Source organism: Petaurus breviceps, unplaced genomic scaffold, assembly GCF_028583685.1.
Source record: "Petaurus breviceps papuanus isolate PSGF00001 unplaced genomic scaffold, PetGlider_PUasm1.0 220, whole genome shotgun sequence".
In the NCBI taxonomy this organism is placed as follows: domain Eukaryota; kingdom Metazoa; phylum Chordata; class Mammalia; order Diprotodontia; family Petauridae; genus Petaurus; species Petaurus breviceps.
This window is the reverse complement of record NW_027185876.1, coordinates 5,350,079-5,375,882: the sequence shown is the minus strand read 5'-3', so window position 1 is coordinate 5,375,882 and position 25,804 is coordinate 5,350,079. Positions and strand designations below refer to the sequence as shown.

At 39.2% G+C, this 25,804-nt stretch overlaps 1 protein-coding gene across 4 annotated transcripts in view; it reads right to left on the bottom strand.

The window, feature by feature from the left end:
* Positions 1–2,854: 2,854 nt before the first annotated feature.
* The window catches only part of LPAR3 (lysophosphatidic acid receptor 3), a 137,599-nt gene continuing 114,649 nt past the window's right edge, over positions 2,855–25,804 (bottom strand). For all 4 annotated transcript variants that reach the window (XM_069094593.1, XM_069094591.1, XM_069094592.1 and 1 more), the window contains one exon: positions 2,855–4,948. In XM_069094593.1, the coding sequence (XP_068950694.1) occupies positions 4,617–4,948 (332 nt within the window). In that variant the 3' untranslated portion in view covers positions 2,855–4,616. The remainder of the gene's footprint in view (positions 4,949–25,804) is intronic.

Sequence of the window (25,804 nt, the reverse complement as noted above, 5' to 3'; positions counted from 1 at the left end):
AAGGAAGGAAGGAAGGAAGAAAGGAAGAAAGAAAGAAAGAAAGAAAGAAAGAAAGAAAGAAAGAAAGAAAGAAAGAAAGAAAGAAAGAAAGAAAGAAAGAAAGAAAGAAAGAAAGAAAGAAAGAAAGAAAGAAAGAAAGAAAGAAAGGTCCCAGCTTCCAAAATAATCTCCTTCTCCTAAAACAAAAGAACAAACCCCAAGGAGAAAGATCAAACCTTGTATTCATAGGGTCACATATCAAGAGTGCCCAAGTCTTCTCTCTTTATAGAACATCTCTCATTGGACATTGTCAGCAGGAAAAAGTCACCCAGAAAGAAGAAACTCAACCAGGAGAGAAGCCAAGGCTGTGCTTGGTCAGTACCTTAGAAATGTAACTCTCAGTTCTGCCCCAAAACTACACTTACTCAGAGGGACTCCTATTCACCATGTGGTTAACTGATCATGTCTCCACCTGCTCCATAATATCTCTTCTAGGTACAATCTTTATATATCCTCACAATTCTCCCAGAAACAGGCTCTCCAGCATCACCCATATGCAGAATGGCATCAACAGCATTGTGTGCGTCCTCATTAGGCCTAGGTTCCGTGGCTACTCCCCCATTACAGGCGATTGGATCACGAAGCCAGCAGAGCACTGCCCAGCAGAGAGGATATGGCCAACAGAACATGGCACTATAGTCTCACCAAAGGGCATTAGCAGCCCTGAAGTGTCAAAGGTGGGAGATGTCCTTGTCATGCATACAAGTTCCCTATGCTTGTACCTCTTTATATGTGTTGCCTGAATATGTACACCATGCATGCATGGCCTTGGTCATGTATGTTCTCTGTTCATGTATTCTCATATAATAGCAAAGTGATCATTTATGGGAGAACATACCCTATGTGTACAATAGTCAATAAATATTAAGTGTCTATAATGTGCCAGGCACAGTCCTAAATGCGAGGGATACAAATAAGCAAAATAAAGACAGTGCCTGCCCTCAAGGGGCTTACAATCCAACTGAGGGGAAGGGAGAGAGAATACACAAAAGAAAACCAGAAAGCTTTCTAGTAGGAATTTGCTTTGTTTGCTTCGGCACATTATAGGGATTTTCTGTCTTTCATTTTTTTTCAATGAGGGAGAGGGATGTGGTCTTAATTGAAAGAAAAAACAACAACATTAAATTAAGTGAATCTAGTGCAGAAAAACAAAGAAATGATTCTTGCCTTCATGGAGCTTAAAGTCAAGTTGTGAGATAAGTATACAAATAAAACCATAAATGTATCAGAGAAAGGAAAACCAATGCTCTATGTGAAGTCTGAAAGGAGAGGGCGATTCAGGTTTAAAGGATGGGTAGAAATTCAAGAACAGCTAAATGGTGCAATCCATAGAACGTTGAGCCTGGACTCGGGAAAAGTCATCTTCCTGAGTTCAAATCTAGCCTCAGACACTTACTAGCTGTGTGACCCTGGGCAAGTCACTTAACACTCTTTCCCTCGGGTTCCTCATCTGTAAAATGAACTGGTGAAAGAAATGGCAAACCACTCCATTATCTTTGCCAAGAAAGCTCCAAATGGGATTGGGAAGAGTTGGACATGATTGAAAACTAACAAAATATTTTATCTCTTTTGAATAAAGATGCATTGTGGATAATCCCTCCCAACACACACACGCACAACTTAATTGCTATCCAGTCTGATAAATCCTTTGCTTTACTCGGAATTTCAACAAGTTCTCAATGACTAATTGTTTTAAATCTTTACTTTCAATTAGCCAGCCTATACTATGGACCAATTTGTACTTATCAGTAAACATTTATAGGAATTCTTCTATACAGTTCTTGAAATTCTGAACAGAACAGAACTAATCCCCAGGCTTGGATGAGGAGTAATAGGTCTTTTGGATTATGAACTATTTTGAAGGAACCGATATTTTCTACTAAGAGTTTGAATAATAATATCATCTTGAAAGCTTCAAGGTTGGTTAAGAATCCTGAGGGCTGAAAGGAATAAACCTTCCTTTATTCTTGTACCTATACATAGAGAAATGCTTATTGGTTGGTTTTTTTAATTTTCTTAGTGGTTTGTGAGATGTTTAAATGGAATAAATGCTGGATGGATTTGGAATCAGAGGACTTGTATTCAAATCCTGCCTCTCTCACTACCTGTGAGACTTTGGACAAGTCACCTAACCTTCTCAAATATAAGTTTCCTCATCTATAAAATTGGAGTGATGGGCAATTAGATGATCTAGTCTCTGAGATTTCTCTTAACCCTAAATCTGGGCACCTACAATCCTAATACTTGTTATTACTCAAACTTGAGTGACCCAGGATCAGAGAGAGCTAGATTTAATGATGAGACAAACCTTGGAGGTTATCCATTCCTACCCTGTCACATAGATAAGGAAACTGAGACCCAGGGAGGTTGTGACCTGCCCAAGATTACACAGGTATTAAATGATCTCTCACTACTGTAACACAAGCAAGCATAGGCTTACACACACACACACACTCTCAGAAACACAAACAAGATCATTCCAGTTCAAGCCACCATGCTTTGAATCCTCTCCAGACACCAGCCTAAATATGACACGGCTGCTGCTGGAGGGGGCGGGGGAAATGGTTGTTTCCTTGAAATAAAACATTTAAAGATCCCTTAGTGGCTATTCAGGGACTGGAATTCAATTTCCATTCTCCACCCTCTGGCCAGCTGCAGCTCTGAAATGCCAACATAAAACATCCTGAGATTGCACTTTGTGGTAAGGTTGGATTTTTCTTATGCAATAGAAACGTGCTGTCATTAACACTGATACATTTTCATTTCAAAAACAGACAGAAAAAAACAATGAATGTTAACAAAAGAGAATGAAATCTGGCTTTAAAGAAGGTATATTTTATTAGGGGGTGGGAGGGGAGAGAGGGAAGGGTAGGTTTGTAAAAGATTTCACAAACTCTCTGTATCTGCTGGGGTTTTCTTAGGGAAGAAGAAGGATAAGGTCAAATGGTGGTCTACACCTTGGGATCAGAACACTCCATCTTTATTAGATAATCTAAGAATGTCTCTTTTCAAATCTTCTCATTCCAAGAAGTTTTTGCTCATTCACACCAAAAAAAAAATGTAAACCTCTTACGCAAACCACATAAATACTACGATAACTAAGACGACTAACTTTATATTACACTTTAAAAAAATCAGAATGCTTTATATCTAAAAAAATTGTGCCTATGGCCTACTGGGTTTTAAATGCTCTAGACTTTGTAATAAACTGACTTGGCACTGGGCATACTGGGCTCATCAAAGGAGAAAAAGCTCAGAATCTATCTCTGATCGGAATTCAGACCACAGGTAAAGGAACCACTGCTTGTCTGCAGTCTACTGCAAAATGGGAGGGGTAAAGAAGCATCCTGAGAGATTCAGGCAAGATGGTGATCTCAAAATCACCATCTGGAAACAGGGCTTTCAGATGAGGGAGCACACCAGACCCAAGGCCTTGAATCAGAGGGATGGATTCATCTTGATTTCTAAGGTCACTTTAATTGTCCTTTCCTGATGTCACACTGCTGGGGGGTCTGCTGGTTACAAGCTTTGTTTCTTAGACCACCAAGGGTGAATCATGCTGCAGAATGTATAGGGCCCCTTAAACTGGGTGGCCTGGGAATTCATCCCGGACATAAGATTAAAAAATCTAAATGCATACATATACATGTACAAATACACATGTGCATGCTAAATGAAGCAATTTCTATTTTAAAAGATTTACTATTGCAGTTAAGCAATCCATTGGAACCCAGCAATTACATTTAATTTTAATTAAAACAAAGAAAAAGAAGCTTGTACCTGGGGTCTACATTGATTCTCACTGCAGATAGGGTTCCTATTAAAAGTTCAGCTGCTGGTACTAGTTTAATTTGTAGAATTATGTTTCAGCACGGAAGCATTTCTTTAAAATGTTAAATACATGCATTTACATAAGTCTGGCAAACGGAGAGAGAAAAGGGGTCAAGAATCATCCTTTGGCCTGAAGAAGGGTTTATCTGCACATGGGCCCTGAATGCCTTTGGCAGTAGCTAATACATCTAGATCCCTTCTCAGAATTTTTTTTTCTAAATGCACAAAGCAAAATACATAGTATTACAAAGGAAAATGAGTTCTATGGAAATAAAGATGTAATTGTTTTGCCATCCAAGTTCATGCCCCATTCCCCACTGAAATGTAAGGCCCATAGACCCCAGAAAAAGAACTCCCAGCCTCAAGTCTCTTGATTCCAGCCTTGGAAAACATAAAAGGAGTTAAAAACCACGACTTTCCAGGACACAAGAACGCACTGGAGGAGGAGGAGGAGGCAATAACAAGCATGATTCTGCTATGCTGTTTGCTCCTCTTTGGGCATTTTCTAAATGGCTTGTGGCATGCTTTGTATGCTTTTAAAACTACACGGATTTATTACGACTTCGAATGATATTGTGCTTGGTGTCTATTAAAGACAAATAACTACTTTTAAAATCTATTTCTCTAAGGGATTTCCTCTGTGCGGTGACTATCGTTCGCGTGTTAGAAAGAGAGAGGGGGCCATCGCTGGAGCCTGGGGGGTATGGGTTTCCCTACACGTGGCAGGCTCAAGGTGAGTCCGAAGCTCAGGAGTGCCCTTTGTTACATATGGTCCCTTGGTTAATGCCATCTTCCATATACTGACTCGAGGTGTCGGTGCTCCTGCTCAAGACTGTGGATGGGATCCTGGAGGACCGCCTCTCTGGACTCTCACTGTGAGAACAACAGCAGACCATCCGTCTCATGGTGCTGTACATCTCGTCATCCTTGTAGGAGTAAATGATGGGGTTCATGACGGAGTTGAGTAGGGCCAGCAGCAGGAACCACCTTTTGACATGCTGCACGCCACAGCGCGTACAGTTTAGCCCGTCCAGGAGCAGGACTACTAAGCCAGGAGTCCAGCACACAACGAAAGCTCCTAAAGGCAGAGAAGAAGAAATGGTAAGATTGGAAAATCCCAATATTCCCAGCTACTCTCCAGGGTCATACTTTAAGTCACACTATATCACAGACTCTTGGTCCAAATAGATCTGGACAGGTTAGAACTTTGGGTTGAATCTTATAAAGAAAAAAAGTCAGAATAAATATTGTCTTACACTTGTATTCCAAAAATAGACTTTGCAGGTGGGAATAGTTTAGGAGAGGTATGGTCAGGCAGTAGTTTCTCTGACAAGATCCAGGGGTATGGAAAGAGGGTAACAGGAATAAAATAAAGGAGAAGGTTAGGAAATTTTATCTCATCTAATTAGGGTACATAAGTAATTATCTATCTATAGAAACAAGGAGGAAGGGGTGGGAATGGGGGTGGGGGAAGCTGACACCTTGACCCCATTCCCATCTGAACTGGTCAAAGGAGAGATGAATATACAAACATACAGATTTACACACATATACAGTTGGATACAAAAATACATTTCATAGCAACAGGGAAATAGGAGAAAAAGGAGAGGGGGGAAAAGGGAAATAGAGAGAGGGCAAATTAAGGGAGGGAATAGTTCTGAGTAAAATAAACTCTGGGATAATGGATAGAGCACTGAGCTTGGGATCAGGAAGTATCATCTTCCTGAGTTCAAATCTGGCCTTGACACTTACTAGCTGTGTGACCCTGGGCAAGTCACTTAATTCTGTTTGCCTCAGTTTCCTCATCCATAAAATGAGCTGGAGAAGGAAGTGGTAAACCACTCCCATATCTTTGCCAAGAAAACCCTAAATGGACTCAAGCAGAGTCAGACACTACTAGAAAATGACAGAACAACAACAAAATAAACTCTAAGGATGTATAAAAAGATTGGTAGCATCTCCTTTCAAGGGGTCAAAGAAGGGGAATGTGAGGAGGTGCCCATCAACTGGGGAGTATGAACAAATTATGGTGTATAAATGTGATGGGGCACTATCGTGCTCTAAGAAATGATGGAGGGGGTGGCTTCAGAAAAACCGGAAAAGACTTAGATGAACTGATGCAAATAGAAGTGAACAGAACCAAGAGAGCAAAGACAACTATATGGTAAAGATAAACAACTTCGAATGAATTAGGAACTCTGATCCCCTCAATGACCAACCACAGCTCCAGAAGACTCATGATGAAACATGCTACCTACCTTCTAATAGAGAGGTGAAGTAAGGAAGGATTCAGGGTAACAAATGAAACATACTGTTTTTAATGTGGCCAATGCAGAAATGTGTTTTCTTGACTATGTGTATTTCTTTCATTCTTTATGGGGGGGGGGAGTGGAAAGTTGAGAGGGGAGGGAAAACCAGAATTTTGCTGATGAAAAAATTACATAATTTTTTAAAAAGATCTAGAGGGTTTTAATAGGCTACAAACTCAATATATACAAAAACAAAAGATTTCCTACTTTGAAGGGGCTTACATTCCATTTGAGAACAACATGACCATGGCTAAGTCAATACCAAATATATAAAAAATAATTTGGGGAGAGGGGAAGAAGATACTAACAACAGCACAAATGCACACAACATGTACATAAATAATTAAAATATAAATTAGAATGAGATCAGGACATAAGTGAGATCAAAAAGAGTGGTAAGAGGAGAGAAAAGGGTTATGCCTAACTGGGAGGAATCAGGAAAAGCACCAAAGAAAAGGTAGCACAAGAGGGGTGGCTAGGTGGTGCACTGAATAGAGAGAGCACCGGCCCTGGAGTCAGGAGGACCTGAGTTCAAATCTGGCCTCAGACACTTGACACACTTACTAGCCGTGTGACTTCGGGCAAGTCCCTTAACCCTAATTGCCCTCCAAAAAAAAAAAAGCCAAAAAAAAAAAAAAAAAGGTAGCACAAGAGCTGGTAAAGATTATATAGTCAGAAATAGGGGAGGGGAGAGAGACTGTTCCAGGCCATGAACTATTGTTAATACACCAAGGCAGAATGTAGAGGGTAAAACTCAGAAAGAGCTTCAGGTCAAGTCAATAAGTCTTTATTATGTGTTTTTTTTTTCCTATGTGCAAAGCACTGTGGATAGAAATATAAGCAAAAAGAAGAGAGAAAAAAAATCTCTAGCCTTAAGGAGCTTATATTCTAATGGAGAAAAGACCAGACCCAGAAGAGAGCTGAAAAGGGGCAAAGATTGGAGGGTAAACAATGGTAGACCTGGATGCTTCCTCAAAAATGAAGGTTCTGAGAATTCACCAATGAAAGAAGGGGCCGTTGGCAAATGCTTGTCTGTAATTTAGAAAGCTCCAAGGGGGTAGAAGACCAGGAAATATGGGTAAGAAGGTAGGCTAGAGCTAGAACAGCACTGTCGGTGACAATCAAGTCAAAGAGTTCATTTTTTGCTCAGCAAGGACAATAACAACTCACATTTTCAGAGTACTTCAAGGTTTACGGATCTTTTATAATCAGTAGACAATTGGGAGCTATGGAAGATTTCTGAGCAGTGAAGTCACACAATCATACCTGAGCATTAGGAAAACTGCCTTGGCATGTTGGACAGCTTCGAGGAACCAAGACATTTAGGCAGAAAGACCAATTAACAGGCTATTTTAACAGAGAAATGAAAGAACCCTCATAGCTCATTTAGAGGAAGGAGCTGAGACTCTTTTCCTAAGACCAAGTCTAACACATTTTCTACTCTGCAACGCTGACTCCCCTACACAGGGCAAGGCCAATGTCACACTTTTCTGAATCACCCATACCATCTCAATCAATACCTTTGTCCACAGTTGGAATTCAATAAAAATTTGACTTTCTGATTAATATTCAAATAAGCAGAAAGTCAAACTAATCGGAGCAGCCCACTTCCCAAATATTCTGCTTTGCTGAAGTTTTACTTCTGCTCATTAGCACAAGAAAAAACAAACATATTTCATCTACAAATACTAGCAGGAGCTACTGTTGTTGAGAAATGGTTTGTTTGTTTTTTTTCAACAGGGTGACACCCAGGAAAGGGGTATTATTTATGTTGTCCGGAGATTAGAAGAACTAGATGAGTCAGACTTTAAAAGCTATGGTTACTGCAGTTGATGTTAAGGGTCCTTCACCCCAACTACCCCCTTAGAAATTAAATAATTCCTCAAAATCCCTGCGGGAAAAAGAGTGCATTCCCTGTGCACACAGTTACTTTCCAGATGTCAAAATGTCAGACTATTGTCTGGAGACAGGGTTTTTACTAAAGTTACCAAACTTGGAAAAATTAAAATGTTACATAAGGACATACAACTAACTCAATTGCCCAGTAATGGATTGTACCACTTGAATTACCCAGGGGCCCCTGTTTTTTGCTTCTGCTTGCTTCCTACTTTCAACCAGTCTATCCATCCCTCCATCCCTCCATCCATACATACATACATACATACATACATACATACATTCACAAGGAGTGTCCCCTAACTGTACAAAAAATAGTTACAGTTGCAGCTTCATTTGTGATAGCAAAAGAAAAACAATAAGTAACAATAACTGGAAACAACCCATATGTCCAACAACTGAAGAATGGGCAAATAAAGTATGATACGTTGATGCAATGGAATTTTATGATGCTGTGAACACACATACGTAGTATATAAGGAAATATAGAACAACTCGCCTGAAGCCATGAAAAATGAAAACAGCAGAACCTAAAGAGAATAACCATTTTGAGCATAATTATATGTATGTAAATGTATACGCAATCTATGTAAATATGTACATATAAATATGTGTGCATATTTGCATATATATGACATCTACACATTTATACAGGCATCTGTATGTATATACTTGAACAAAGTCAGAGGTAATGGAACTCGAGGAACAAAGTCAGAGGTAATGGAACTCGAGGAAGATTTGGAAAGATACAAAGCAAAATTTTATTTTTTTAATGTTATTTTTAAATTTTGCTTTTTTAAAACATTCAGTAAAATTCTGTCATTTTTTTTTTCTTTTTCTTTGATCAGGATGCGATTGAGAGGTTTTGTTGGACATTTGGGGTATAAGCTCCCTGAGCACAAGGGCTTCTGCATTTTTATCTTTATAACCTCAGCACTTGAGCATAGTTCTTTTCATATAGGAGGTGCTTGAGAGAAGCTTGTTAATAGGAAAATTACTCCATATTTACCCCCAAGATTTTCCCCGTGTTATGTTTGCTTGCTCATTGATTGGTGTTGCAAATTTTGCAACATACTTGCAAATGTTTTTATCCAGTCCCATTGATATGCCTAGCCATGTCCACTTCTAACTATCTTAACTGCAGTTTAATACTTAGACCAACACATGGGTAGGTTTAAGAAGATATAAAAGCTGAGCTTTCCGTATTGACTTCCATTAATCTCACCATCAAATTGAACCATGAATACATAGTCTGGGGCCAAGAGAAGCAATAAAATGAAGTCCTGCTGTCTATCAGTGAACTTCTACCAGGGGTGGGGAACCTGCAGCCTTGAGGCCATACATGGCCCTCTAGGTCCTCAAGCATGGCCCTTTGACTGAATCCAAACTGCACAGAACAAATTTAGGGTTAGAATTACTCAGTAAAGGGGCTGCACTTGAGGACCTAGAGGGCTACATGTGGCCTTGAGGCTGCAGGTTCCCCATCCCTGTCTACTCTATAATAACAACTGTAAAACCCCAATTTTAGGTAACAGAATTTTAATTACATTAAAAAAAAAATTTAATGTAATGAACCCTAACCCTTTGTCTAGACCTGTTTTCAGAATAATATTTTTAAATGCATAATATAAAGGGAAATGATTATTAATTGAAAATGACAAGGGGAAACAATGAGTCCAAGTCTTCTCTGGAATTTTCAAATTGAGCTGCTGTGTATCCTAATTCTTAAATATGAATCTGCCTAAATGAATATGTACTCTCCTTGATTTGGAATATGTTCCCTCCAACATGTAGATCTCAATCCCTTTTATGCTTGCTCATCTTGAAAACTCTTGTCTGTAGCCTTGTATACATTTGCCATTGGGGGTTACTCGGTGTGCCCAGTGCCTTCTCGGCTTTCTCTTAATATAGCATGGATACAAATGGCACTCACTACCTGTTATTCCCTCATCTTCTCCAAAGTGGTGCAATGGAGAGATAGAGTGCCTAGAGTCAGAAAGATCTGAATTCAAATCCAGCTTCAGACCCTTCCTAGCTGGGTAACTCTGGGAAAGTTATTTAACCCTCTGGCTGCCTCAGTTTCCTCAATTGAAAATGGAACTAATAACAGCACAATAACTTTGCAGGGCTGTTGTAAAAATCAAACAAGATGAGATTTGTAAAGTGCCAAGCACAAAGCCTGGAACATAGTAGGTACTTTTAAAAGCTTGTTCCCTTCCATATGATCAGTCCATCTTTTTATACCATAGATTTCCCTAATGATATCCTTTTCCCCAATTCTTCCAACTTCTTCTTGTTATATGTTACAGTCAGTAGCACATCCTTTATGTACCTCTCCATGTTGATACCCATTTTAAGTTCATTTTAGAAATTATAATTATTTATTTGGAAAGGCTTTGTTCTCATCAAAATCCCAGTTTCCAGTAAAAAGTGATTCAGGAGCAGTGTAGATAGTAGTCAGAAAAACCTGGGTTCATATCCTGCTTCAAACATTTACTAGCTATGTGATAATGGGAAAGTTACTTAACCCTGTTTGCCTCTGTTTCCTCATCTGTAAAATGAGGGAGTTGGTTGGCCTCTGCAGACCTTTTCAGTTCTAAATCTATTACCCTATGAGATATTTAAAATAAATCAACAAAACACAGAATGACCTTGGAATGACCTGACCCATTCTCAAAATAAAATTTTACCGGAAAATCAGTTTTAATGGCTAGAGCCCTTTGGAAAATAATTTACACAAATGATAACTTTTTCCTTTGCTAACTTCATAGAGTCTATTAGTTTCAGCAGGGATCCTAGTAAGTGCTAAATGGTGAAGCCTAAATTTAGCATAATCTCACAATTCTCTGTTTAGAGAAATCCATAGTGAGTTTTTTTTTCCTTTTCCTCTTTACCCTAAAAAAACAAAGAGTTGACTAGAGTTCTAGTGATCGATGAAAGTTCTTGTTAATGAAGCTTTTTATGGTTTGTTCTTCCAGAAGATATCAATCAATACTGTTTGAACAAAAAACTGGATCCTGGCCAGTTCATTCCCCGTGTAATATCTGTGCTCTTGGCAAACAATTCTTAAGTCAGGTTAAAGGAATAATTTGTCCAGTCTGAAAAGGAAGAAGGTGTTTGTCCTACCTAACTGTCCCACCAACATCCTACCCAAGCCAAAGGTGGGCCTTGGGGTGAGACCAGACTGACAGTGTTGAGCTTATCACTTCAAGTACAGCATCATAGGACTTTGAACTGGAAGGCCCCCAAGATAACACAAGCCCTTCTTCCAATGAGAAAGAAAAGGCCATGCTGACTATACAGAACAACAAACTGCCTATTAAACAAATGAGCAAAGCTCTTTGGGAATACTGACTATGGATGATGTTTACACTTCACAGTGAAGACAGTCATGTGCTCCTATGCTACATTATCTTTGAGACACATCTCTAAACGAATGGTCCTATTTACTTGATAGTTCACCCTTTTGGTGTTTTCACTATGTTCCAGTATATAGCTATGAGATGTATAGCTCTGAGTCCCCTATCCTTTAACACAAAAGGGAGGAAGGGAAAGAAGGGATGAAGAGAGGAAGGGATGGAGGAGGGAAGGGAAGCAAGGGAAAGAAGGAAGGAGGAAGGAAAGAAGGAAAAAAGGAAGTAAAGAAGGAAGAAAAAAGTAAGGAAGGAGAGAGAAAGAAGGAAAGGAAGAAAGGAAGAAAGGAAGAAAGAAAGAAAGAAAGAAAGAAAGAAAGAAAGAAAGAAAGAAAGAAAGAAAGAAAGAAAGAAAGGAAGGAAGGAAGGAAGGAAGGAAGGAAGGAAGGAAGGAAGGAAGGAAGGAAGGAAGGAAGGAAGGAAGGAAGGGAAGGAAGGAAAAAGAAAGAAGTAAGGAAAGAGAGAGAGAGAAAATCATGATCATATTTCAATGGTATTCTTTAAAAATCTTTCCCCATCATTATACCATTATCTCCCCACAAAAATTTTATCAATGGGCATTTTGACTCCACTCTACTCCCCAGGTATCCCACAGACGAATCAGAAAAGGATAAGCCTTCTGTATAATGAAAAATCTGGATTCATCTCTAAATCTTTGTCTAGTGCCACCTCAAATTTTAATGATTTATGTATTTTGTAGATGATAGTTTGGAGACATAAAGTAATTTGCTCATGGTGAAAAACCACCAAGTATTGGACATGGAATTAGAATCAAGGCCTATCTTGATTTTACACCCACAATACTTTCTACTAAGTCATGCCCTTCTTAAACTGGGACATATTTGGTCCTGGTAGATCAAGGAGGATGCCAGAGACATGGCGTCTTTGAAAAGTTTGCCATAACAGTTCATAGACAAAAGTGTGAAATGTAGGCTGTGTGATATTACATTTAGAAAGATTTCTAGAAAATAGGACAACTGTATTCAACAAATGTGGATTAATGGGAAAATGGGGGTGGGGTGTAAGCAATCTTGAGTAGATTATAGATAATACAATAAATACAATCATCGGTTATTAAGCACCTTTATTTTATTGTTAGGCTCTGCCTTCAGAGAGCCTACAATCTAAATGAGGAAAGATAACACAAGAAAGGCAGCTTAATGGAGGTGGGGGTGGGGGACTAGAAAGTGCCTGGAGCAGGATAACAATTTTGATGTTAGAACCAAGCAGGGCAGTTGGTGGCAAAGAAAGAGTCAGGTTTTTGTTGCTGTTGTTGGTTTTTGGTTTTTTGCACAGTCTATGAAAAGAGGTTATGGGAGGATTTTTTTTACTCTACCCTCCAGTCCTCTAATCACAGGGACAGATGTTAGCATTTCTATAGTTCTTCGAAGTATGTAAATAGATGTTATTTCATTTGGTCTTTACAGCAAAACTATGAGACTAGATGCCATCATTAAAAGTGTTGACCTAACCCAATGTCTAGAACATTAGGCACTACCAGGCACTTAAGAAATGTCACTACAAGAATCCCCATTTTACAGATGGGGAAGCTGAGATATGGAGAACTAAGTGACATGCCCATGGTCACATAGCTAGTAGGTATCTGAGGAGGGATTTGAACCCAGGTCACAGATGTTCTTCTCATGTCAGTACTGCAGTCTCTCTTTATCTTCACCTCTTGGAATCCATAGCTCCCTTCCAAACACCACTCAGGTATCACCTCCTATAGGCCTTTCCCGATGGTCATCACCATCACTACTCCATTTGTTAATGCTTTCTCTCCCCTTTAAACTATTTTATTATTTGTATATTACTTTATATTTAGTTAGTTGTGTATATAGAATCAAAATATTGTAGATTTAGGATAGAAAAGGATCTTAGAATTTATTGAAACTGATCCCCTTCATTTGGCAGATAAAGAAGCTAAGGGGCCACAGATTAAGTGACTTGCCAGGTTCATATAACCAGTCAGGGCAGGGGGCGGGACTTGAACCCAGATCTTCCTGACCTCAAATCCAGAACACCATCTACTTTGCCCCTCTGCACTTAATCTCTCTCAGCCTCAGTTTCCTTAACTGTAAAATGGGAGAGTTGGACTAGATCAAGGTTCTTTTTTTTTATGTAATGAACCCTAACCCTTTGGTTGTCTAAACCTGTTTGCAGAATAATATTTTTAAATGCATAAAACATATAATATTTCAAGGAGTAAAATACACTGAAATGTAGTTATCAAAATATGTATTTTTTTAAAGTTCATGGACCCCTGAAATCACTCCACAAGAAGGGTTCATGGGCTACAAGTTAAGAACCCCTAGACTAAATGACTCTTAAGATTTAAGATCTGGTTTGAAATTCCAAGAAATGTCTGATTATCATCCAGACAAAGGAAAAGACTCATTCTTAGCACAAAGGGGTGTAAGTTACTAAAGGCAAAGGAAAGGGAAATAATTTTCTATTGAGTTCAGATGCACCACAGTGGAATAGGATGCCCTGGTAGAGAGTTCCCTCCCCTTGTCTGGGAGAATTTAGGTAGGAGGTAGATGGCTATCTGTCAAGGACACAGTAAATATACTCCCTTCTCAGGTGGGATGTGGGATTAGATGAGTTTTAACAAGTCTTCCAAGTGTAAAATCGGACAATTCTATTAATCTATGAAATTCAACCCCCACACACAACTCGGATCCTTTTGAGTTATTCCTCTCCCAGTCACAGGGTATATTTGGAGGAAGATTTATAAGGTGCTAAAAAGCCAGAATTGATTAGAACAAAATCTCTACATCCATTCAAAACTGCCTAATGCAGCTGGCCCTGATTACTGACACCCTGGAGTCCTGACCGAACAGACTGAAGAGCTTGTGGTTATTTCTATGAACTCAGGAAAAGAGGACTTAGGTGCTGGGAGACTTTTAAAAAGACAAAATAAGCAACCCGAGAAATTACAGCCAATGTTAGAACAAATTATCCCAATCAATGTAATGGATACCAGGAGCCAAGCTTGACTATTCACTGTTCCCGAAACATGCTGTAACCACTTTTGCCTGTTTCTTTGCTCAGACCTTGAATGCCCTCCACTCTTATCTCCATTCATCTAAGTTCTCTACTTCTTTCTAGAACCAGATCATGTCCCATGTCCTCTACATAAGACCCTCCCTTATTGCCTCAGCATTCTGTAGTTACTCTTGAGATATGAACTCCCATGGAACTTATAAGGTAGAAAGACCTGGGGAGAGGTGATTGTAATCAGCCGGCAAGATGGTAACAGGTGCCTGCAATGGGGTTCACTCCTCCCATCAGGAATGGAGGAACATAGCTGCAGAGAGGTAAATGTTAGATCTTGGCAACAAACTCAATGTGAGAGTGAGAGAAAAGAGTTAAAAAAATAACTAACAATCAGGTTATGAACTTTGGAGACTAGGGGAATGGTGGCACCATGACAGAAACAATAAGGTGAAGAGAAGAAATGCATTTAGGAGAAGATAGGTATACATAAGGTTTGAGGTTTGATAGGCTTGAGGGTCTCAGGCTAGGATAGCTGGATGGAGATATCTAGGAGATAATTAGAGATGTGAACCTAGAGTTCAGAAGGGGAATTGTGTCTATAGATGCAGATCTGGAATCCTATTTATGCTTGGTGACTAAATCTGTAGGTGGCAAAAACTGACAAGGAAATGAAATTCAAGAGTGGAGAAAAGAAGGACAAAGAGAGACACTTAGATGACATCCACATAAAAGAGTTGGGGGAAAGATGAAAAGCGATCAAGAAGATAGAAAAGGAACAGTTGGAAAGTTAATCAAAGAACCAGTGAAGAGAAGAGAATATCTAATAAGCAGGGTTGGTCAGCAGCATCAAAACTCCATCAAAAATCCTCAAAGAAGTCTGAATTTAAAAAAATTAAAGGACGTTGGATTGGAGATGAGGAGATCACTAGCAACCTTTGGGAGCACATTTTCAATAGAGTGTGTTTGCAAATTACCTCTCTACTGAGCAGACTGGAGCGGATATTAAATTATAAGGGGTTGAGAAGAAAGTGACTATGGAAGAAATGAAAGCATTTGGTGTAGACAACTTCTTCTAGAAGTTTAGCTGTGAAAGGTAGGAGAGACATAAATGGTAACTAGGTAGAGTAGAAGGGTCAAGAGAAGGCTTAGGAAAAGTCAATAAACCTAGTGAATATAGAAGTGGTTCAAGAACCATATTCAGCAAAGTTATCTAGGCTTCAGGGTCTATGAAGTGGTATTATTACTAGCAATCATGAGAGTTCAATAGTTTCCATTTAAACAGCACTTCACAGAAACAAAAGCATTTTCAGGTTTGTTACTATTTGACGTATTCATGGTATCAATCAATCAATCAACAAGCCTTGATTGATGGTATAATAATAATGCACACAGAACAGTGAGTGATTAAATTGCTCAAAACAATCTGGAGATGGTTAGTATTTGAGAAGGACAACTCAGAAAAACAATAAAATAATAATAATATAATGACTAACATTTATATACCATTTGCTATGTACCGGACACTGTGCTAAGCACTTCACAATTATTATCTCATTTGGTCCCCACAACAAACCTAGGGAGTAGGGGTTATTATCCCTACTTTACAGATTAGGAAATTGAGGTGGACAGAGGGTAAGTGACTTGCCTAAGGTCACACAGCTAAGTCAGGAAAAACTAGGTTTGAATCTCTTCCACTCTACTCACTAGTTTGTAATACCATGAACAAGTCCCTTAAATTCTTTGAACCTCTGTTTCCACATCTATAAAATGGGAATGATAAGATCTGGGATATTTTCCTTATACGATTGCTAGGAGGTTCACATGACAAGAGGTATAAAAAACACTTTACACATCTTAAAACACTACATGTGTCAACTAATATTATTCTCTTCCTCATGGTCCTATAGCTAGACAGTTAATAAATACTTGCTGGAAGTTATCACAATGTGTTATTGAATGCCCAAGTTAACATTTTACCTCCATACTATGAAAATTGTGAGGACACTCTTTCCATGTGGAAATAAGGATGAGTTCACTGAATTTGATCAAACTTCAGAATTCACATGGTGATGACCTAGATTTACGTCTGACACCTTAAATCCTACAATTGGTCTTTCCGCCTTTCGATTTCACTTGGCACATCTTGAAACAAAATTTTCCTTCCGTAGCATTCATTATGCGATTTGGTACATATAATTAAAAAACCTATCTCTGATCAACACAATTGACCAACCAGGATTCCAGAAGGCCAATGATGATACATCTTCTTCCTACCCATCACCTTCCAGAGAGAGGTGATTGACTTAGGGGGCAGAAGTACATACATATACATACATGTGCACGTGTATGTATGTGTGTATGCATGCACACATATAAAACATGTATGTGTATCTGTGTGTGCATAATCTGTATATATTGTGTGTGAATATGTATATGTGTGTATGTATCTATATGGGGGGGTTGACTTAGGCAATAGAGAAACAGGTTTACTGTGCATATATATATTTTTTTATATTTTTTTAACAAAGAATTTGTTTTTCTCTTCTTTTTCATTGGTATAGGGTGGTGGGGGTAGGAGAGAGAAAATATAGATTTCCATTCTTTTTTTAAAAACCAAATCTAGTTGTGTGACATGTAAAATATTTTTAACAATATTTTTTTAAAAAAGGTTTTGTGCGTACTATAGTCCTTGTATCAGATTGACTCTGACCAAAGCACATCAAAGAGGACACCCTTTAAATAAGATCAGTCTGGTTTACTTTGTTTCTTAAACCAAGGAAAAGCAAAAGGGCCCTAGTGATAATGCCAACTTCCCAAGCCGCAAGGGCTGTCTGATGCCCTAAAATAGAAAATTATAACTCTCCATAAAAATCCAGTTGTGGACTCCATCTCAAGAAGCTTTCTCCTTATTTGAAAAGAAATTTTCCCATGATTGTTTTTAAAATCCTACCTATCCTAAATTACTACCACCCAGTAATGCAGAATAAATCACGCGCTAAATGTGACAATATTCATGTTAAAGTACTAGCCCATTGCTCAGGAACTCGTGTATAGCTAAAAAGCTTTTCAGAGTGGTTTGTTTAAAAAATGTTGTGTAAGCTCAACACCTCTGTAAGTGGGTGGCTTGTTATTTATGCAGAAAGTAATTAAAGGATGTACACTGAATGAACACAATTGTTATTTACAAGCATACTCAGTAAGACAAAAAGCAAGCTGAGATTCTATTAGAAAAGGAATGATTGGGAGATGAAAGATTTCATAAATGATGCATTTGCCATTACTTAACTCGGCTGTTTGTACAGTCAGATCCTTCAACACTAACTGCTAGTTTCATACACTTGTTTTGAATTTGTGGTTTGTGCTTTGAAAATTGAAAATCTCTATGCCAAGGGCTTCTGGGTGAAGATTTAAAGCAGAGGTGTACAGTGCGGCCAGGGCCTAATTCTAGTCATTTAACTTGGGCCTGAGTTGGAAATCATAAACTGTGTAAATAGCCAAACCCCAGAATCTATCTCCTCCACCTCCCTCTTTAAGAATCTCTCATAAGGAAATATTGCAAGCTTGGGATCAAACATTAGCTGCTATGCTGAGGGCTTTAACAGCTGGAGAAAAATAACAGGGCATTCCAATATGGAAAAAGAGTAAGGCTGTCAACATGGTGGGAACTGGAGGATCACTGCCAGGACCCCGTGAGCTGCAAGATAGGGCAGACAAGGCATGAACAAGGCGCAAAGATTAAACATATCACCAGGGTGGGTAATCCAAGCAGATCCTACCGGGAAGAGGCAATTGTTTTAAAGGCCCAGACAGTTCAATGGTTGATAGGGAAGGGAAGTCCAACATATGAGTGGTAGGGATATGTTTTCCCAATCAGTCACTCAGTAGGCTAACTATGGACTTAGGTACCATTCTAGTGCTGGTGTTAGGAAGACAAAAATGAGACAGTGATCTGCCCTCAAAGAACTTATATTCTACAAGACAAAATGTACAAAAATAGAGAAGCATAAGAGCTGGACTGGGAATTTCATTAGCTTAGGGAGCTTCCTCTGAGAAATTTTGGTCAGTGCTGGCCAGCATCTTCAGCTTATATGGAGCTGCCTGCAGCACTGAGAGTGAAGTGACTTGCTCAAGATCACAAAGTCAGTGTGTGTCAGAAGTAAGACTTGTTCAGGTCTTCTGATTTTGAAGGAAACGAGCAATTCTAAAAGGTAGAGTTGATATCACAGCAGATGCCAGGGACAGCCAGGACAAAGAAACAGAGATGGGAGATGAAGTATCATGTGTGAGCTCATCAGTTTGGCTGGGCTCGAGTTTGGAAAGGTTAATGGGTATTCAATTGTGAAGGGCTTCAAAATAAAACTAAAGAGAGTTTATATTTTGTCCCAGATGCAATACAGAGCCATGGGGGAAGTGATACGGTCTGACCTGCATTTTAGAAAAATCATTTTGCGAATTTGTGGAGGAAGGATTGGGGAGGAGAGGGGCTTGAGATAGGAGACAATTTAAATACTTCATGTTAGAGGTGATCCCAGGGCCAGAAGTAGGCCCAGCAAGTAGGAGGTTAGGATTGTGTGGACAGTGGTAGCAAGGGATGTTCAAGGTGAGCAGAGTCAGGGAAGTATGGGACAAGAGAAGGAGGGTTATGGTTTGGGAGTTAAGATTTCTATCTCAAGTAATGCTTGCTAAAACACAGTAGGATCCCAGTTCTGGAAAAACTGAAGTGTAGGGAGGGACATTAGGATGCTGACTTGAGAATAAGAATACAAAATAGGGAGCCGCTTATTAGATGGACATGAGTGGTGAAAGATTTGGTTACAACAAATAAAAGAAGAATCCAGCTGTTCCTTAGAAGTGAGATGAAGAAGAGACCAAGAGAACAAGGTGCCTTGATGCTGACTTCTAGAGTAGGGGCAGGGAACCTATGGCCTCAGGGCTACATGTGGCCTTCACTTGGAAATCTGGATTCAGTCAAAGGGCCGCACTTGAGGACCTAAAGGACCACATGTGGCCTCCAGGCTGCAGGTTCCCCATCCCTGCAGTCCTTCTATCTGCCTCCCTAAGAGTCAGATTGGTTCTAGATTCTGAGAGAGGATTAAGAGTTTAGGTGGGGGTTAAAGGATATAAGAAGGCATATAGTTATTATAGGAGGCTTATCTTTGTGGAAGGTTTTTGTTTCTAAGACTTACAGTTTCCTTGCAGTAGGGAAGTTCCAGTGGGGAAAATTCTTTTCCCAATGCAGATCAGCAACTGGTCTATATCTTATAGTCATAAAGAGTAAGTAGCCTGGGCCACTGAGAGGTTAGGTGATTTGCCCAGAATCACTCAGGCAATGACTGCATGAGATTTGAACACAGGTCTTCTCGACTCCAAGGTCAGCTTTCTATCCATTCTCACTATCCTGCCATAGTAACTGAAACTCCTGTCTATTTAATGTAAGTTTTCTGACCTAAAGTTTTGTGTCCAGGTCTTCATTGCTGCTGGAAGGACACAAGGAAAGTCAGATGCTATACAGAATTAGATATTACTTAGGGCCATACAGGGACTGATCACAGACCACAGACCAGGTATGGAAACTCTTCATGAATAGGTGACAGTGTCTAGAGTCAGAGTTTTGGAGTCACGGAAAATCTGGGGGTACATAAGGACAAAATAAGGTTCTTCTAGTACTGTTCTTCCAAGCTCACAGTCAATGCTAACATCCATTTCATAAAACATGACAGACAATGAATTATGAAGGAGAAGCAGAGTAGAGTTCTTTGTCCTCAAAGAAATATATGATCAAAAAAAAGGAGATGGAGTGGGTGCAGGGAGAAAGGCAAGGAATAAAAATTGGGCAGCTTGTATGCCCAATTAGCACCCTCACGATGCCAAGACAAAGCAAAGAAGACCCTCCTGCCCAAAAGACGCGGCCCTCTGGGAAATGTGAGGACATGGGAAAAAGTTTCAGGGGATGGATAGGCCTGAATGGATTGTAATTTGGGTGACTGAAGGAAATGATCATATTGACAGCAGTTAGGTGGCTCAGTGGATAGAAAGACCCAAGTTCAAATCCAGTCTCAAACACTTATTAGCTAGACAAACCACTTGACCTCTGTTTGTTTAAGTCTGGTCAACTATAAAATAGGAATAATAATAGTGTTTTCCTACCAGGGTTGTTGCAAAGATAAAATGAGATATTTGTAAAGTACATAGTGCCTGATATATAGTAAGTGTTTAATAAATGCTTATTTCTTTCTTTTCTTGATGAGAACACAGAATCACTGTGAATACCATGGGACCAGAAGTCAAGAACACTAGATTTCTATCTAGCTTTTGCTACAATTTGATGTTTGCCAAGTCATTTACCCCTTCTGTGTTTCAGTTTTCTGACCTGTGGAGAGTGAGCCACTGTGGTTAAGAGATTTTCTTCCTAGCTCCAATATTGAATGATTCTAAGCTTCCCAGTAGTTCCGTAGAGAGAGGCTTTAAACCTATTATATTATGAAGGTTACCATGATCACAGTCAACAGATAAAGCCAGTTTTGAAAAATGAAAGGAAATTATCTATTCCAATTTAGTTTTGCAGACAATTACTAAATGCTAGTAACTTGGGAGAAAGGCAAACATAATTGTTTCACTTTGTACTAAGCAAGAGTTCTAGCTTAATAAAATTAAAAACCTAAGTTCCATTTCACATAGTCCAGTAGAAACCACAGGCTAGATGAGGTCCTCAGAAGTTCCCTACAATCCTCAACATTCTACTATGGTCCAATAAAGAAAAAACACTAAATGATGTCAAGAAGCTGATTCAATCCAATGACCCACCTTGATTATAGAAGGCTATAGTAATTCATATCCCCAGAGCTTGAAGGGACTTCCAAGGTCATCTACTCCAACCACCTCATCATAGAGATGAGGAGACTCCAGGCAAGATAGATGGCTTGTCTAAGGTCTCTTGGGCAGAAACAGGATTTAAGCTCAGTTCCTCAGAACCATCGTTCCTCCTCATCAAGCCAAACTACCTCTGGTGATGAAGTAAACCTTGTTCCTATTAATAGGGAGGCAGTAGACTACAGATACAGAATTATTTCATATACTATCAGATGTGGTTGTGGGTTGGTTAATTTTGTTCCATTGGTTGGTTTGGGGGCATAAGGGAGGATTCTGGGGAATGGGGTGGTTACTGGGAAGTGACTATGATCTAAAAACAAAAACGAAAATTAAAAAGAACCAATATAACTTTTTTTTTTAATCTCGTCATCATACTTTTCTAAACAACTGCATATAGATGGAGTCATAAGAGAAATCCTGTTGTTAAATGGAAATACAAAGACTTCTAGAAACATGCACCACGGGTAAAGATGATGGAAAAGAAAATAGGTCATGTTTCCTCCTTTTTTCGAAGGTCCCCAATTCTGACTCCCCTACTCCACTGTCACACATCTCTAGAAGAAAGTCACTCAAGCTGGAACCGAGTGCCCTAATGTAGCCTGTATCATTCAAGATGAGGAATAAAGTCTTTTCTATTTAAAAGTAGGACATTAAACAAAGTACCCTGCTTCCAAATAGGTCCTCTCTGTGGTTACTTAAATCAACAACCCAAAGGGATGTTTTAGAATTAGTATTCAAAAGCTGTGTAGGGGCCAGATTAGAACATGATGAGAAGAAATGAGAAAGCCCATAAAAAGCCCGACATACCACTTGGAAGGCACGGAGGCAATTTATCAGTATAATAGGGCTGCATTTCCCAAACGGTGACCTGCAGACCTCTGCCATTCTGTACACCATGAAGAGGGCTCATGGAGGAAATTGTGGCACTGGCAATATTCAATGTGACGCTATGTGTACATCAAAAAATATTAAGTGTGGCAATTGTTCAGTATGAAAATAAGCTTAATTTCCTCTCTTTTGCTCTGAAATGTTCCTGAGCTTCCTTTATCCATACCATCAGACCTACTCCCACCCCCGATACCAATGATTATGGGGTCCATCAATATAATTCAAGCCCCCAAAGAGTTTTGTGGCCAAATTAGTTTGGAAAATTCTCCAATATAGTCTAGATCATTGCAACTTCACCAAGCAGAGTTTAGTCGACAGTGCCCCATAATGACCTTTGAGCCCTAGTGCTTTTATCAAAAGTAAAGTACAAGCAACCTGAATGAAGATATGTTTATCAGGCTAGCATTTTCCATTTAGATTAAAATCCAGGGCAAAAAAAAATATTCCAGAGAACTGTGGCTCTTCCCTATCTATTTTCTGTCTTAGGTTTTGTTTTCATTGGTTTCTCCTTCAAACCTTTGCTCGTGCCATGGCCTATGTTTCAAATGCCCTCCACTTAATGAAGCTCAACTCATTCTTCTAGACTAAGCTAAAATGCCACCAGAATTCTCTAATAAAGGGCCCATGACCACTTAACTTCCTCTCCCCCAACAGATCTTTCCCTTTTAGACCTTGCAGGTAACCTTGACCATACAACTCGACCTAGCATGTTGGGTGGATTATCTATGGCAAATTTGTGGAAGCTCATGGACAAGAATCACACAGGATGAAAAAAAACATGGTCTAGCTATAGATTGGGATGCAAAGGGAGGTCCATGCAGATGGGATCACAGACCCATTAAAGCTGGATGGGTGGATGGAAGGATCCTCTGTTTAGCAAGGGAGGGATATTAGAGAAAGATTTCAGTAAAAATAAAAGGTATACAATTTTAAGAATTAAACATCAGTGGAAAGTATGAGAAAAGTATGGCTAGACCTTCAAGTACTACAAAGCAGTAATTATTAAGACTATCTGGGGCTGGGTTAAAAAAAATAGATAAATGGGACAGAATAGAAATTTCCAAAATTTAGCATATAATGCATTAGTGTTTGATAAATCCCAAATAATCAGACTATTAGAATTGTATGTCAAATAAAAGTCAATAGAGTTTTAAGTAAAGGCTTCAAGAGTAAATTGTATAGGATTTTTAAGATTCATTTTTATTTTGGTTTCAGATCCACATTCTATCCCTCTCAATTCTAACACCATGCCCCTCCCACAATTGAGAAAGCAAGAAAACAAAACTCCTGTAACCCTGTTACAAAACACATAGTGAAGCAAAATAAATTTAGGCATTTGCTACATGCAAAAAATAGTCTCAGTCTATACTCTTGAGTCCATCAGCTGTCTATCAAGAGATAGGCAGAAAATTTTGTCATGAGTCCTCTGGAATTGTGGTTGGTCATATTTTTTTATCAGCATTCCTAGGTCTTTCAAAAGTGTTTGTCTTGGGGCACCAAGGTGGTACAGTGAATAAAGTCAGTGAATAAACTGCCCTGGAGTCAGGAGGACCTGAGTTCAAATCCAGTCTCAGACACTTGACACACTTACTAGCCATGTGACTTTGGGCAAGTCACTTCAATTGCCCTCCAAAAAACAACAACGAAAGTGTTTGTCTTTAACAAATCATTGTTACTGTATAAAATGTTCTCTTGGTTCTACTCACATCACTTTGCATCAACGGACACAAGTCTTCCCAGGTTTCTATGAAACCATTATACTATGGGTATTTTATGATAACTACTTTCACTTAGTGATTCTTTCTGGCTTAGCGTTAGCACTGAAGCTTCTTTGAAAGAATAAGCTTTTTCAAACAGTGGAACATCACCATCTATAGACATGTACACTAAATAAATTTAAGGGGAGTTGATAAAAGATAATCCATATCTACATAGGTTTATGTGAACGGACTTTCACTCTCCATGAAAGATGGCAATATTCATTCAACACCATTATTTTGGGGGGAGGGGATAGAAAGCAGTGATTCTATAATGTTCCAAATTTCCGAGTTATTTCCAAGATCAGGTAACTAGAACTAAGGAGAAGAAAGATCAAGCTCATCTCTCTATTCCTATTCTAGACTCAGAATAGAGAGTATTATCAGACACTGAATTAAGAAGGGGGAAAAAACTGTGAATAAGTTTTGATGACATTATAACAACACTGCCCTGCAGGAAAACACATTTTAATATTTTTAGAGGTCCTATAGCCAAAAGTGAAAAAAATGGATTCCAAATTAGAAAAATATGTACAGTTATAACTTGGGGGTGAGTATGAATCAGAGCACTCGGTAAATTCTAACGAAATACCTCCTGATCCCTACTTATGATTATGTCTCATTTCTCCCCCAAGCAAGCCAGCTAACATTGACATTTACCACAGTTTGCTGCAAAGGCATGAATATGACACACCTCATTTGGTAGCCAAGGATTTCTTGGGTATATCTGTCGTGTGCAAAATAGGGATAGCAAAGACCTACTGTCTGATTGAATCATAAAAATTGGACCAAAATAAGAAATGTGTTTGTGATACTTGAGTCAAAGGGCCAGGCTCTCATCATTTCCTGAATTGCTGTCATATCCTCCTACTGACACCCTTTGTCTTGTCTTTTCCCACTTTTATCTATCCTACAAGATGCCAGATTGACCTTTCTGATGCACAGCTTCAACAATGTCACTTGTTGGTTCAAAAGTCATGAATAGCTCCCCACTGCCTTCTAAATAATGCCTAAACTCCTTAGCACTATTCGAGGCCATCTGCAACAAGGTTCCAAAGTAATGTTTCACATTGCGGTCTATAGCAGAGGTGTCAAACACACAGCCCATTGGCTGCAATGAGGCCTCAATACTCCTGAATACAGTCCAAACCAAATTAAATGTAATTGGGAAACATTTAACAAAATAAATAACACAATAAAATATTACTGAGATTATATTTCCCAACATTGAGTTCCCAACAAAACCCTTTCTCATTTCGATCCTGGGTTTGGAAACACCACTGATACCTCATGGCCTGTGATCACCCTGACTTAAAGTCTCAATTTCTTATCATAAATACCTCTAGTCACATACCATTAGTTCTATTCTAGGTAATACATAAGCAGGCTAGGCTAGGGGCGTTCTCTGCCCTCAGACTAGGAGGATGCCCTGATGTTTCTGTTGCTGGAAAGGGGAAGTTGTTGAATTGTCACCTGCCTTAAAACATCTCTACAGAGTTCTAGAAACATGAAAAGTGAGATTCAGCAAACCATGAATGGCATCACATCCATATATCCATATATGTTGCCATTTATAGGCCAAGGTCATACAGAAGATAAAAGGTCTGCCTAGAAAGTATAGCCCAGCTAAATAAGTGTAACAAAAGCCTGAAAGGGGTGAGGGTGGAGAGGAGAGGAGGGAGAAAGAGAGAAAGGGAAAGGGAAAAAAGGAGGGAGGAAAGAAGGAAGGAAGGAAAGGAAGAGAGAAAGGAAGAGAGGAAGGAAGGAAGGAAGGAAGGAAGGAAGGAAGGAAGGAAGGGAG